We start from the raw sequence: 14,525 nt of genomic DNA on the forward strand, positions 1-14,525 counted from the left end.
TCAATTTGTTCTATAAACTTACTCAAATAACAATATTTTTTTTTTTAGAGAAAAATATTTTTCTTCGAAATAAATAAGTGAAGAACAAAGTTCTCACTCCCAGATTTCAAAATTTACTACATGGCTACAGTGGTCAAAACAGCCTGACACTTGTACAATGAAAGATACATAGCTCAATGTAACAGAATTGAGAATCCAGAAATTAACCCATCCACATACAGCCAACTGATCTTCAACAAAGGGCCAAAGTGCGTTGAGTGGGGAAGACATAGTCTCTTCAACAGATGGTACTGGCAGAACTGGAAATTGATATGCAAAGATTGAAACAAGACCTTTACCTCACGCCATAAACAAAGACCAACTCAGTGTGGATTAAAGACGTAAATGTGAATCCCAGAATTATAAAGGTCATCAATGAAAAAATGGAGACAAATTTAAGGGCTCCAATCCTGGGTATACAGAGACTGTGATACATTGTGAAAAATTACAAAAACAAAAGAAGACAAAATAGATGATTGGGACTTGATAAAAATTAGAAACTTATGTGCATCAAAGGATTTCACCAAAAGACTAAAAAGAGAGCTTCCACAGAATGGGGAAAAATCTTTTGCAATGACATATCAGAGAAGAGACTCATTTCTAAAATCTATAGGAAACTACAATACCGCTACAAAAAAAAGACAAGTAATCCAATTAAAAAATGAAACAAGTGGATCCCTCGATTCAAATCAGTGTTATTGAAGGGTCAGTGTCTGGGATTCAAGGGCCAGTTCCACAGTTGATGTCGTACCTCTGCCTTCATTTCCCCTGCTGGGGTTAGTTTGGCCTTTCCTCCTGCTGCTCTGGCGATTGCTGGGTAAGGTTCGGCCTTTCCTGGGGCTGCACTGACCTCTCAGCGCTGAGACAGGAGAACATGTGGATCAGGAGCGGACAGAGCCAAAAAGATAGAAGTTTGCCACCTATCCTACTATCCTGTAAGGGCCTTGAGGGGAGAGTTTGTGTTTCTCCCATTTTGATTCACCACACAGACCTGAGTACAAGGCATTTCATAGAAAATGTTGAATTGAAAACAAGAAAAGTAAGAAGGGGAGGGTGATCTGACCACCCCTCCTTTGTAGTGGAACCTGTCTGGGGTCATAGTGGAAGGAGAAACTGTGACTTCTGCTCTCTGGGCTGCCTGGCTTTTTCCCTTTTGATTGCTACTCTGGTCGATAAGAATTCTTTGTGCTCAGCATTTCACACATTAGAGCATCCTCCCTCTTAACCTGACAGGGCTGGGTATGGGATGCCCACTGCTACTCCCTCACATAGGCAAGGAACACAGAGGCCTTGAGCTTCGAGCGCCTCAGGTGGCTTATCAACGGTGCAGCCAAATCCACTCCTCATCAGGGCCACGTGTTTTTACAGTCTGCAGTGTGTGACCACCGTTTTCAGGCTGAGAATCAATCAATGTGTGATCAAGAATACTTTTTTTTTTTCTTGACTTGGCCTGTTGAGGAAAGTTCTAAAAGTTTTCAGTTTAAACCACTTTTATATATTTGGAGTCCCTGGGTGGTGTAAATGGTTAACTTGCTGAGTCGCTAACAGAAAAGTTGGAGGTTAGAGTGCACCCAGAGGCACCTAGAAGAAAGACCTGGCAATCTACTTCAGAAAAGTCAGTCATTGAAAGCTGTATGGCACACAGTCCTGAGCTGTCACCCGTGACATCATCATTAGTAAGGGTCAGCTCAAAAGCAGCTTTTTTCATTGTTAATTGTGTAAATTTGGCTAAGTGACCCTTTTATAAACAATAAAGTAAGGATAAAGTCTGGACTCTTCTGGGAAACCTATTCCATGTGAGGCCTGAAATGAGAGACTCATGCCTGCAGCCCAGGTTTAGGGATTGACAAGTCTGGTTTTGAATTCCCTTAGCTTTGACTGGCATTGCACTGTGGGTTAATGCACCAGACTGCCAAGCCGTTTGAACTGCAGGGCCGGCGGTTCAAGCTCCCCAGTTGCTCCTCGGAAACCATATACAGGGTCGCTATGAGTCGGAACTGACTGAATGGCACTTAACAACAACAACAACAAACTTTGACAAAGCCACCTTGGAGACTTGGCAGTATTGCACTGACCTAGACTGGTTGCAGTGCTCTGGTAGCGTAGTGGTTACGAATCGGGCTGCGAACCTTAAGGTCAGCGGTTCGAAACTACCAGCTGCTCCGCGGGAGAAAGATGAAGCTTTCTACTCCCGTAAAGATTTACACCCTCGGAAACCCTATACAGGGTCGCTGTGGGTCGGAACCGACTCGATGGCACATAACAACAACAACAACAACAGACTGGTTGCAGTGTTCAGAGAGGTTTCCCTGCACACTGCCCTTATCCTGGGCTAACGGTTCTGGGACCCCTTACCCTTCTGGCCATCTGCCTCCTTGGGGGTCTTTGTCCTGCTGCTCCCTCCACGCAAGTGCTCCTCCCCCAACTCTTTATTCAAATGCCACTGAAAAAAGTGTTGCTTTTCTCAGCTACCCTTATCAATGGCACAGTCCCCAGCACCTACCCTGAGTTCACACTTTGGAATTTAGTCTCATTTTATTCTTTGTGAGTCCCTAGAACAGAGCCTGGCCCACAGTAAGAGCTCAGGAAATACAAATGGATGGGTAGACGAACACAGGAGCACACTGCCTGCTGTCCTCTGCCCTTACCGCCTGCCAACTCAAGTATCCGAAGAGCAAGCGATGCTAAAGAAAGAAGCCCAAGTGGGTTGTGCTGAACTGGGAGCACATCCCCAGGAAGGCCTAGCTGCTCTGCCCTGCTCCAGCCAATGGTTCCCCCAAGCCACCCAGTTCTTCTCAAAGAGAATAAGAATTAGATTTGGGCACATCCCAAATGTGTATGTACGGTAAAATACATGAGTATATAGTGAAACCTATACATAATGTAAGACGAAAGCATGTCAGAGAAGGAAACTCAAAATATTTTCCATTAAAACAAGCGATAGCAAAGTGATAGGACTATACCCCACCACAGTCAGAAAACTTATGAGACCTGGGAAAACAAGGCAGTTCCAAGTTTCAACTCATAGGTTTCACTGTAAAACAAAAACTTTACCATTTTCATTATACAAGGCAATGATATTAATTACATTCATCATGTTGTTCAAACCTTCACCATTACCTATCTACGTCTTCATCACCCCAAACAGAAACTTGGTGCTCCTTAATCAATGACTCATCCATCACCCTCTCCTTCAGCCCCTGGCTTTAAGGATTTATCTATACTGGATATCTGATATACAAGGGAGCTTCAGAAAGTTCACGGAAAATGCATAGTATGAATGAACTATGCATGGACTTTTGTTTTGTTTTGTTTTCATCCAAGTAAACTCAGACTAACTTATAGCATGTCTGAACAGGATCTAGTTTGGCACACTAAAGGAATCAAATATCATTTTGAAAAGTGCCCCATAAGAACAACTTGGATTCTACTAAAAGTGAAGCAAGAATAAACATCTAGTTTATGGTGAAGCTTGGGTGGGAGAATAGTGAAATCATCTGAAACCAGCAGTTTACCAATGCATAACTCATTTTAAGAAGAAACAAGAGCGTGCAGTGGTTCTTCACATCAGTTTGTGAGAAAACAACCTTGTTCATGTCCTATTTGAAGAGGACCAATGATTAACAGCAGAAACAGTAGCCGACACCACAGACATCTCAACTGCTTCAGCTTCCCCAATTCTGACTGAAAAACTAAAGTTGAGCAAACTTTCCATTTGATGGATGCCAAACTGCTGCCCCCAGATCGGCTGCAGACAAGGTGAGATCTTTCAGTGGAAATTTTAAACAAGTGCGATCAAGATCTTGAAGCAGTTCTTTGAAGAATTGTAATAGGAAATGAAACATGACTTTACCAGTATGGTTGTGAAGACAAAACACAACCAAAACAATGTGTACCAACAGGTGGAAGTGGCCCAGTCAAAGCAGAAGCAGACAAGTCAACAGCACCTTAAGGTCATGGCAACAGCTTTTTGAGATGCTCAAGGCATTTTGTTTGACTTTCGGGGGAGCCAAAAAACAATAACAACTGTGGATGGTGAGACATTTTTTAGAATGTTGGCCAAAGCATTCGCAGAAAATGCTTTGACATCTTTTTGTTTCTTTGGCACTGTATGATACTATACTGGACCTTAAGTCCATTTGAACTTCAAGGTCAGTGGTTTAAATTCACCAGTCTCTCCTCAGAAACCCTATACAAGGTTAATATGAATCATAATCGACTTGACACTTAATAGTAACAACAACAACCATCTTAAAAAATTCTTTAGAGGGCACACCCCCTTTTTTTCCCCACAGTAAAAAATACTTCATTTTCCCCACAAATGTAAAAAATACTTCATTGACATGGTTACATTTCCAGGACACTCAGTTCTTGACTGGTATCATTGCTTATAAAAGTATCTTGACCTTGATGGAGCTGATATTGAAAAAGTTTGTGTTTAAAAATTTTTATCCTTTAATCCCATTTTCCATCATCTTTTTGAAGTCCCCTCATAATTACATTATATAGCATGTGTCCTTTTGTGGCTGTTTCACTCAGTAGAATGTTTTCGAGGTTCATCTGTGTTGTAGCATGCCTGTACCAGAATTTTACTTCTCTTCATGGTGCTTGAGTACCCTGTTGTATGTGTAGACCACATTTTGTTTGTCTAGTCATCTGTTGATGGAAATAGGTGGCTTTCATCTTTTTTGTGAACACTGGGGTTTTGAGTCTCTGCTTTTGGTTCTTTGGGATATAGGAGTGCAACTACGGGGTCATACAGTAGTTCTATGTGTACATTTGAAATGGGACTGCCACACTGTTTCCCATTTCTTCCGTCTTTAAACATTGGCTGATAACCGTGGACTGAGTTTCTACCTGCTTGTTTCTCACCTGTGACCTCTGGATTAGCACAGACTTGGCTTCCTTCAAGGAACCCTGGTAGCACAGTGATTAAGCAACCCTAAGGTCTGTGGTTGGGACTTATAACCTGCTGCTCTTTGGGAGAAAGATGTGGCAGTCCACTCACAAAGATGACAGTCTTGGAAACCTTGTGTACACTTCCCTTCTGCCCTCCAGGGTCGCTGTAAGGCCGAATTGACTCGGCAATAATAGGCTTGGTTTTTGCTTTTGTCTCTGACTGAGAGACGCAGCCTGTCTCTCGAGCCTGGCTCTGTGAGCTGGCTTGTGCAGGTCATAGATCTTTCCAGGAAACAGTGGGTTTGGCACACAGAATTGCCTTGTGATCCGTCAGTGCTCGGGGTCAGGATCCGTGAACCACTCAACCCTGGCCCCAGTGATTTATGGTCTCATTAGGGGACCTTGGAAAAAATATCCTTGCAATTCATCTTGGGCACAATTTCAAGTTTATTTTATACCTGTCCACATCCAGAGGCCACCCAAGCAGTATTTCCAGAGTAAATTATTGGTGAAGCAAGACAGCAGAACCGTAAGATCTGATCAGAGTTTTCTGAGAAAGTGGAGTCAGACTAGCTGGGCCTGAGCCCCTGGAGCAGGCTGTCCACACTCAGCTCAGCTCAATGCCACTGACCAGGAGATGGATTAGCCAGGTTAGCGCCACCTCCTACACTGGGGAGGGCTGCATAGTACCATGGGCCTTCACATCAGTCCAGCTGAGCTCCTCCTCCCTGAACTTCTGAGTCATTTGTGAAAATTGCTAATGTCTCTGAGTCTCAGTTTCTCCATTTGTAAAATGAGCATAATGTTGTTTCTAGTGGCCACCAGCAGGAGCAGTGAACGTGCGAGCATGCTTGTTTGCAATGTTGATACCCTTTCAGAGGAACAGGGCAGGGAGGAAGATAGGTAGTCTACCCAGGGTTGCATCTAGAGGAAGGAATGTCACATGTAGAGTGTGTCCCTTGTGGACCCTGCCCCATAAACATATCCCTCCAACTCATGTCAACTATAATTCAGAACATTTGTCTGCTCTGGCGGCTATGCTGGCTTGTTGTTAGGAATACATGCGGTTAGACTGTGCAGCGTTCAGGCAAATATTCCGCGGGTGTTTGGCACCGTGGTGGGGGCGGAGTTTCTGTGGTGGAAGTAGGGAGTTTGGTGGCTCTATCAGTTAGGATAGATGAGACTTGACTCTGAGCCGTAACACCACACAAGTTCATGTCTAGCTGATGCTGCATACCCATCATGGGATGGCTGGGGGACCCCACATCATGTGGTGATTGTCTTCATCCTGAGCATCTACAATCTTGAACATGACCAGTTACCACTGAGAGCCTGGCAGGTCATGATCTGGCCTCTAGAGGTTTCACCTGGAGCTTTCACAGTCAGATGCCTCGTTTCTCTGGCCAAAGCAAGTGGCACAGTCAGTACTAACTGTCTAGGTCTTGGTCCTGGGAGGAGAACTAGAAATACCTGTGAGCAGTGTTAATTACTGATGACCATGTGGAGTCCTTACTTGAGTGCTTGCTCAAGATGAGCTGAACTCTAGAATGATCTCATACAATCCTCATTCAAAGCAAAAAACCACACAAGATAGGGTCTGTGTGGTTCCACCTTCATAGATTGGAAAGTTAAGGCTCAGGGGACTTAGTGACTTGCCTTGGTGGTGAGAAGGGAACCCGGGGCTTCAGGACTCAGATGCCTGTACACTCAGCCTCTGGTTCTCTGTCCTCCTTCCCTGCCCTTACGCTGTGTGCTCAGGGAGGGAAGAGGTTGAGCCACATGACTTGTGAGAGCTTGTGGTCTAAGGTAGCAAGACTGGCTTAGAACCTGAGTTCTCAGGCAACAAATCCACTGTACTGCTCAGTGGTTGAGTTCCTCTCATGAGATCCTTTATTTCTGTTCCCTACCTTTCTTCTTCTGTAACATGCCATGACATGTTAAGGATCAGGTGAGAAATCGGTTCTGGAAAGTGCTTTTCAAACCAAAAAGCTTGAAACATTTTAGTCGCTGTAACCAGCATTCAAACTAAACCATCAGGGGAAACCCCTATGAGGAACCAGGTGTCTGTCGGGGGGGATAGCAGACAGCGTGGAAACTGGCTACTGGGGGGAGGTCTGCAGCAGGATATCCCAACATTGGTACCATTGGCCCTGGGCTGGGTCACTGCTGGGGGAGCTGGCCTGTGCACTGAGGGTATATAGTAGCACCACCTACCAGTCATGACTGTCAAAAAAAAATTACTCTAGACATTGCCAAAATGCTCTCCAGGGGTAAAAATGAGCCTGGAGTGAGCCAGCTTGGACAGGGTCTTTGGGACCTTGATGGTTGGGCAGTAGTGAACAGTGATGAGAGTGGCTGTTTCCCACTCCTTTCCCAGGATTCCCCCAGACCCACCAAGAATAGCTGGCCAAGCTCACAGTTTGCCTTTGGTCAAGAGTAGGCCTTCATCTGATCAGGGCCACAATAGATGGACCCTGATAGAGTGGATTGTGGAATCAAAACTCACATTCCTTCAAATAAACAGACTTAACTGGACCAGTTGAGACTGGAGGACTCTCTGAGACTATGGCCCTAAGATACTATCCAACCTGTAAACTGGCCCATGAGGTCATATTTTAGCTAAATAAGATTTTACTCACAAAATGAAGAGTATCACCCATGAGTACTGCATACCTTCTGAAAGGTAGTATATGAGACCCAACATTAAACAATGACGATAAAACAAAGATGAGTAAGGGGGCAGAGAAACCAGATGAATGGAAATAGAACAATCAGAATGGGAGTAATTTGAATGTTCATGTATTACAAAGGATGGACCTGTGTCTCTGATCAGTTTGTGTAGAAATGGTGGAATAGGAACCTAAAATGCTGTGTAAACTTTCACTAAAAACACAATACACTATTAAGAAAACAAGCAGGCATGCCCAGTACTGGCCAAAACTGTGTTAACTGATGCTTGGCTTCGTACAGGTCCCAGTCTCCAACCACCGCAACCCTCTGCTCAACCTGGCTGCCTATGACCAGCAGGGACGCAGATTCGACAACTTCAGTTCACTGAGCATCCAGTGGGAGTCCACCAGGCCACAGCTGGCCAGCATCGAACATAACCTGCCCATGCAGCTGGTGTCCCAGGATGATGGGAGCGGCCAGAAGAAATTGCATGGTAAGCTGGGCTGGCAAGCTTGAGTGGCCCATGGAAGAGTAAAAGAAGAGTAGTTTGAGAATCCTAAGTAAACAAAAAGCATGCTGTGCTGAGCGGGCTGGTATCTGCCAGGTGTATGGAGAGTGGCTTATAAAATAGTACTGCTTTTTTCCAGGACTAAAAGTTGGGAGCTCACAAGCTCACTGTTGTCACTGAATCCAGCATAGAAATGGTGTGAGGTAGGGATTGGGATTCCTATTAGGGATGGAGAGTTGAAGCTTGGGGTACCTACCAGGTAAATTCCATCTTGATTCCAAAACAAACCTGCCTGACTCCAATACCTGGGCTCCTTTGTATCATGCCACCTTCAAGACTCTTGAGCAGCTCAGAGTTAAGTCCATCACTTGGAACTCATCTAAGTTGTTCCACAGAGGTTTGCTCATGGTTTGTGAACTCTTATGGTGCAGACAGCCTGAACAAACTGCATTCTTAGGACTGGAGATTTGGGAAGAAATTTTCACATTGGGATAGAGTGGGGCAGCTTCGGAGGCAGCAATGAAGCAGAAAAAAACACTGGTTTCTCAACCTGGACTCAGGTTTGCAGGCCATCTCAGTGCATGAGGCTTCGGGAACCACAGCCATCTCTGCCACTGTGACGGGCTACCAGCAGGCTCACCTCAGCGCAGCCAGGGCCAAGCAACCGGTATGTCTTGGACCTGCTGGTGGGGTGGTGAGGATGGAGTGTTGTCCTACTTTTGTACAAATTTTGCCTCATGTCTGAGTGTTCCGCCCTGAGCCTCCTCAGTGGACCACAGCCTCAGTTCACCACTTTGCTCCTCCTCTTCACCCCGGACTGCCCACCCCCGAGCCCTCTACTCAGGCTGTAGGGCTGATCCATGGTACAGATGATTCCGTACCTCTCAGCTTCTGCCCAGAGCCTCTGGTTGTCCTCAGGTCGTTGAGGTTGAAGACGTCCTTCTTCTCACCTAAGGCTTGCTTGTCCACTGCCACCCCTACACCTGCCTCACAGCACCAAAGTGCTTCATATGCTGTTCCCTCCACCTGGAGTGCCATTCCCTGTCCTCTGTCTTGTTCCACTGGTGACCTTTTATCCTCAGTCCCAGCCAAACTATTGGGTCTTCTAGGGAATCTTCCTGAGCCCTGGCAAGGAAGAACTACTGCCACATACCCCCAAGTTTGTTATGCTTCCCGCCTCTCGACCCAGAAACCCCCCAACACTGTGTGCACACAATCCATCTCTCTCCACTGGGCCCGCCTCTTTCATGAGCATAGCTACTCCATGAGAGCAACTAGAATAGTGTCTGACCAACCCACTAAACAGCATAGACCAGCCAAGTTGGCACATAAAATAACCATCACTCAGGGTATATGTGAGAATCACTCTCCATCCCAGTGTAACACGTGTGGCCTTTCTGGGTGGGTTGGCAAGAAGACATTGAAGCAGGCCGAGTGATCCCCACTTTCTGATGATCACAGAGGAGGCAGCTGTGCACTTCACCTTGGTGGGTACAGGGATACCTTCAACAGGAAGTAGCTCTTAAGCTGGGCTCAGGTTGTAGTTTGTGTGGCCTTGGGTGATGCCAGGACATGAGACTTCTAGTCCTGCTCTCTCCATGGGGTCCTGCAGGCAGCCCAGCGCTGGGCCTGATGGCTTTGTCTTTACCTGTGCAGTATGATTCTCTCGTGCCGGTGTCAGCCTCCATCGAGCTGATTCTGGTGGAGGACGTGAGAGTGAGTCCAGAGGAAGTGACCATCTATAACCATCCTGGAGTCCAGGTAGAGCCTGCCCCTGTCCCTGTCCCACATTGCCTGGACAACCACGCATGACCACAGGCCTGAGCTCCTCCTGCATCTTCCTCCTCACAGGTAGAACTCCACATCAGAGATGGCTCTGGCTACTTCTTCCTCAACACCAGCATCGCAGACATTGTCAAGGTGACCTACCAGGAGGCCAAGGGCATCGCCACGGTGAGAACAGGCTGTCATTCTCATTTTTCATGTGGGCTGTTGTGGGCTAATGCATTCATTGTTTTAAAAACTGGCACTTAATACTTAATAACATGAGATTAGCAATCTCTTAGGACTGTCTGGGGTCCCTGGTGGTGTAAGTGGTTAATGGGCTGTGCTCAGCAAGCAGTCCCATAGGGGCATATACCTACCTATACATGCATATATATGAAGGGGCTTCAAAATTACTTTTGTGGGAAAATTCTATTATCTTTACATTCCAGTTTTGCACAAACTTTTTGAAGCGCCCCTCATATCTACTCATACATACATATCTAGACACATGCATATAAACAAATAAACCCACACATGTGTTTCTGGTTGTTTTTGCTGTTGTTCTGTGTCATAGCACCCTCATTCGGTGTTGCCTTCCCATCACCAAAAAACACCATCATTTCCTCTCTGGAGACTGAATTCCTCTCTCCTCCCTCAGTCTTTTTTAATGAAGATGAAAAATATTGTATACGCAGTATCTCAACCATCATAGAGCAAAAGGGGGAAGAGAAAGAGTGTATATATGGGAGGGATGAAGGCCTAAGAAAAAAGGAAAAGTAAGAAGTCAAAAAGAGAAAAAGAAGGAAAAAACAAAACCCGAAAGCGACACAAAGTTGCATAAGTGCTGGCTACCAGGAATGCGGTGCTCACCCCAGGGTTGTGCACTGCCAGATGCAGAGGGTCAGTGGTAGATGCTTTTGAATATGGAGGTGGGGCCAGGGTAGTCGTTCCCTGGTATGGAAAAGGGGAGAGGAGAGAGGTAGAGAGAGAAAAAAGGAAAAAACATGGAAGGGGGAAAGGGAAAAGCCAAGAAGAAAGAGAAGAACCAAAAAAACAAAAATGAAGTGGCACTGTATTAGTGCAAGCATTAACCACCAAACATGGCTACAGTTAGATTGCTGGGCTTACCCCAAGGGAGCATGCACTGCCCTCCACAGAGGGGCAGGGTGGGCAGGCACCCAGTGCACCGGGCCTGGCACCCAGTGCACCTGAGTCCGTTTCACTTGGTTTCTCAAGTCTTTTATTGTAGAGGGATCTGAACAGTGTATCTGTGTAGTCTACCATCTTTGATCTGCCCCTCATTTCTCTTTCTTGACCAGCTGTCCTTACTTGATTTAACATCTAGTATAAGTTGTAACGGACTGAACAGCACTTAACAACAACAACAACAGTTGAGTCGTGGTATGATGCTGTAGGATAAAGCACTGGCTGGCAAGGTCAGCAGTTCAAACTCACCAGCCATTCCTCAGAAACCCTATACACGGTCACTATGAGTTAGAACCAACTTGACAGTGCTTAACAACAAAACAACACAGTGTTGAATAGGAGTGGTGAGAAAAGATATCCTAGTCTTCTCCATAATCTTCGGGGAAAGTATATATTCTCAACATGAAGTATGATGTTAGCTGTATCTATTGAGATGATAACGTGATTTTGTTTTTTATTCTGCTACTTTCCCCATTTCTCTTTGGCAAACATGTGGCCTATAGCTTAGCTTCTGTCTCCAATGGATTTTATCAGTTTTCTCTCAATTACCTTTGACTACAACCTCTAATTGGATTGTATTTCTGCACACTCTTGCAAATGAAGCTAGGGGTTTTGATGAGGGACTAAGAGCTTTCTCTGTTCTTTGGCCTGTTTCCCCTCATGGGGAAATCTCCGATCCAAGGCTTGGTGCAGGAGGGAGATCAATAGCCCCTCATCTTCCTCTCTCAGTGTGGACCTCTGTTAATGGAAGAACAATTCCTCAGCCATTTTTTCCCTACTACATAAGTGAGTACTCACTGTCAGATTCTTTTACTTTTTGTAGTAAAAGGAAAACCTCAAACCATGAATAATTCTGAATGCTTGGTACATGCCTTGGTTTGCTTTACTTTTCCAGGTTAAAAGTTAACTCACCCAGTATCAAGAAGGCGGTTTCAAGTTAGGAAAAATGTGTACTGTGCCAACAATCTTTGGGCACCCTTGCACACATACCTTACCATATCCCTGCCACTTTATTTAAGGCCTGAAGACAGACTTATGGCCAGAGAGAGATAATTTCATTTAAGAACAAGAAGACGCAAGAGTCAGTGGTGAAACAGGCTGCCTGTATAAGTAGTGAGCACCCTGTCACTGGAATCATTCAAGCAGAAACTTGTCTCAATACTCAAGACAGAATTCAAGTATCAATGTGAAGTTTCCTCAGCATGTATGTAAGTTTTGTTCAATACTGTTGTTGTCAAGTGCCATTGAATGGGATTCGATTCATAGCCACCGTGCAAAAGGTTTCTGAGGAACAGCTGGTTGGTTTGAACCGCCGACTTTGTGGTTAGCAGTCCTGTGTAGATGCTACAACGCCACAACAGGAATCCTGTTCAATCTTAAAACACTGCATTCTAGGGTGTTCATTTCCTGTTGGCAGTAGATTCTAGGATTCTTGAGTTGAAATGAGTATCAATGTCCCCATTTCACAGATAAGAGCTTGACAGAGTTGTCCAGTGGAACTACAGCAGTTCTTTCTAGATGGTAACCTGACCACATCTCCCCCGTTCCTTGGGCTCTGAGTAGGGCAGGCACCTGATGCTCACAGGCCACCAGCATCTCATCAGCCAGCCTCGTTTTCCCCAAAAGTCTCTGGAGAGGACCCTGGACCACTGTGGTCTCTGCACTCCCTTATTTGTGGCCTGTGCTAAAGGGCATTGCAGCTGCAAATGGAAATTGGGTTCTGGTTCCTTTTACTTCTTATGCAACCTACAAGGAGAATTTTTCATGGAGTGTTGATAATCTGTGACAGGTCCTAGGAGCTTCTTCAGATGGTTGTTTCTGAAGGACATTTACACATTTCTCTGGCATTATATAGCTGCTAATTAGTAGCATTCTCATTTCCCTTAATCACAGAGACAAGAAAGCTATCAACAGTTCTTCAGTTAGCTCATAGAAAATGTGTCTTTGTCTCCTATTGATAAACATGGGATGCAAGCTTGGCTCCTGGGTGTGGCTCAGCTTCCTTGCGTCTCTGGAAGGAAGTCTAGGCTCTGTGAAGGGTATTGTGGCCATACAATGTGCTAAGGACTTTGGAGCTGTGCAGAAGTCTGCTTGCACAGCCCTCAAAACTCTTTGTAAGGGGCCTTTATTTCGTTTTTGGCTGGCTTGCAAATGCGAGTTTTTACCTTATTTAAACTTAGGGTTTCTTTGTCTTAACAGTTCTTTACATTTCAAAGTAAATCGTCACAGTCAAACCCATGCAGTTATCTGAGCAGGAGAAAGTCCCTACGGTGTGTTGAGTGCCTTCAACTCACTTAGCAAAGACGGAGCCCCTGTTGAGTGCTTGGCTCTGTTACAGGCACTGAGGATTTAAGCAGCCACAGGTGCTGGCTAAGGCTCCTCTGTCCCTTAGGGAAAATGGTCTATAATGGGGTCATTTTATCCAAGAGGAGGCAGGGTGTAGGGCTGCCAAGCAGCGCCCAAAGAGGAGGTGTTAGTAGGAGACAGCATCTTTGTAGGATCCTTGCTCATCTACAAACTCCACCTGCCAAGGGACAAATCTGGAGGCCTTGTGGCAGTGAAGGGGTGTCACAGTCTCCTTGGCAGCAGGAGAGCTGCCTGTGCTGGGCCTCACAGTGTCTTAATGAGGAGCAGTAATGTATTCCTCATCTCTGAGCAGCTGACAGGGCTTTCCCTTAGGCCCAGCATCCGCTGACAACAGAGGTGGCACCTTCAACACTGAGAAATTAGGATGCGTTCTGAGTGCTGCTCCACTACCTTTCCTCCTTCTGTCGGTAAAGAAGTAAGGGGGCCTCAGACCCTTTGGGAAGGAGAGTGGTGTGGTAGGTCAGGAGTGGGCACAAGTCCCCACCCTGCAGCCTGTCTACTGCTGATCCCCAAGCAAACTTACTGTATCTCCAAGGCAGCTGTAATAAGCTCTCATTGCTATGGAAATGAAAGGATTGAGGTAGGTAAACATATAAGTTCCTGGGAGTTGCAATCAGTTAACTTGCTCATCTGCTAACTGAAAGGTTGGAGGTACCTCAGAAGAAACGCCTGACCATTGGCTTCTGAGAAATCAGCCATTGTGGGAACCTTACGGAGCTCTGTGAATAGGAGTCAACTGGACGGTAACTGAGTGCTGTAATCATGTGGGGCAGGCCAGTGTGCCTGTGTGCCACATCTGCTCTGTGGTCCAGATGACTGAACATCGTTCTCATGGGCACCAACAGGAGAGGAATTGACGTCCCCCACGTTTGTGCATTTAAGATGTACAGAGTGGTCCTTCTGAAGGGGAGTGAGACGTGGGTCTGCCAGCAGCAGGCGCAGCATGTCACCCTTTCCAACTCTGATGGCCAAAACTTTTGCAGAAGTATCAAACCAGAGTCTCAAATGATGTTCTCAGAGAGTTTCTTTTTAATGAGGTTTCTTCGGGAATGTAACAAGCTAGGACAAG

At 45.7% G+C, this 14,525-nt stretch overlaps 1 protein-coding gene across 1 annotated transcript in view; it reads left to right on the forward strand.

Annotated features, from left to right (window-relative positions):
• NUP210 (nucleoporin 210kDa) overlaps positions 1–14,525 on the forward strand; it is a 131,498-nt gene that overhangs the window by 84,913 nt on the left and 32,060 nt on the right. The window contains exons 17-20 of the mRNA XM_006870469.1: positions 7,909–8,101; positions 8,677–8,783; positions 9,773–9,877; positions 9,968–10,069. Of these exons, the coding sequence (XP_006870531.1) occupies positions 7,909–8,101; positions 8,677–8,783; positions 9,773–9,877; positions 9,968–10,069 (507 nt within the window). The remainder of the gene's footprint in view (positions 1–7,908; positions 8,102–8,676; positions 8,784–9,772; positions 9,878–9,967; positions 10,070–14,525) is intronic.

The sequence above is a fragment of the Chrysochloris asiatica genome, unplaced genomic scaffold, assembly GCF_000296735.1.
Source record: "Chrysochloris asiatica unplaced genomic scaffold, ChrAsi1.0 scaffold00142, whole genome shotgun sequence".
Lineage (NCBI taxonomy): Eukaryota > Metazoa > Chordata > Mammalia > Afrosoricida > Chrysochloridae > Chrysochloris > Chrysochloris asiatica.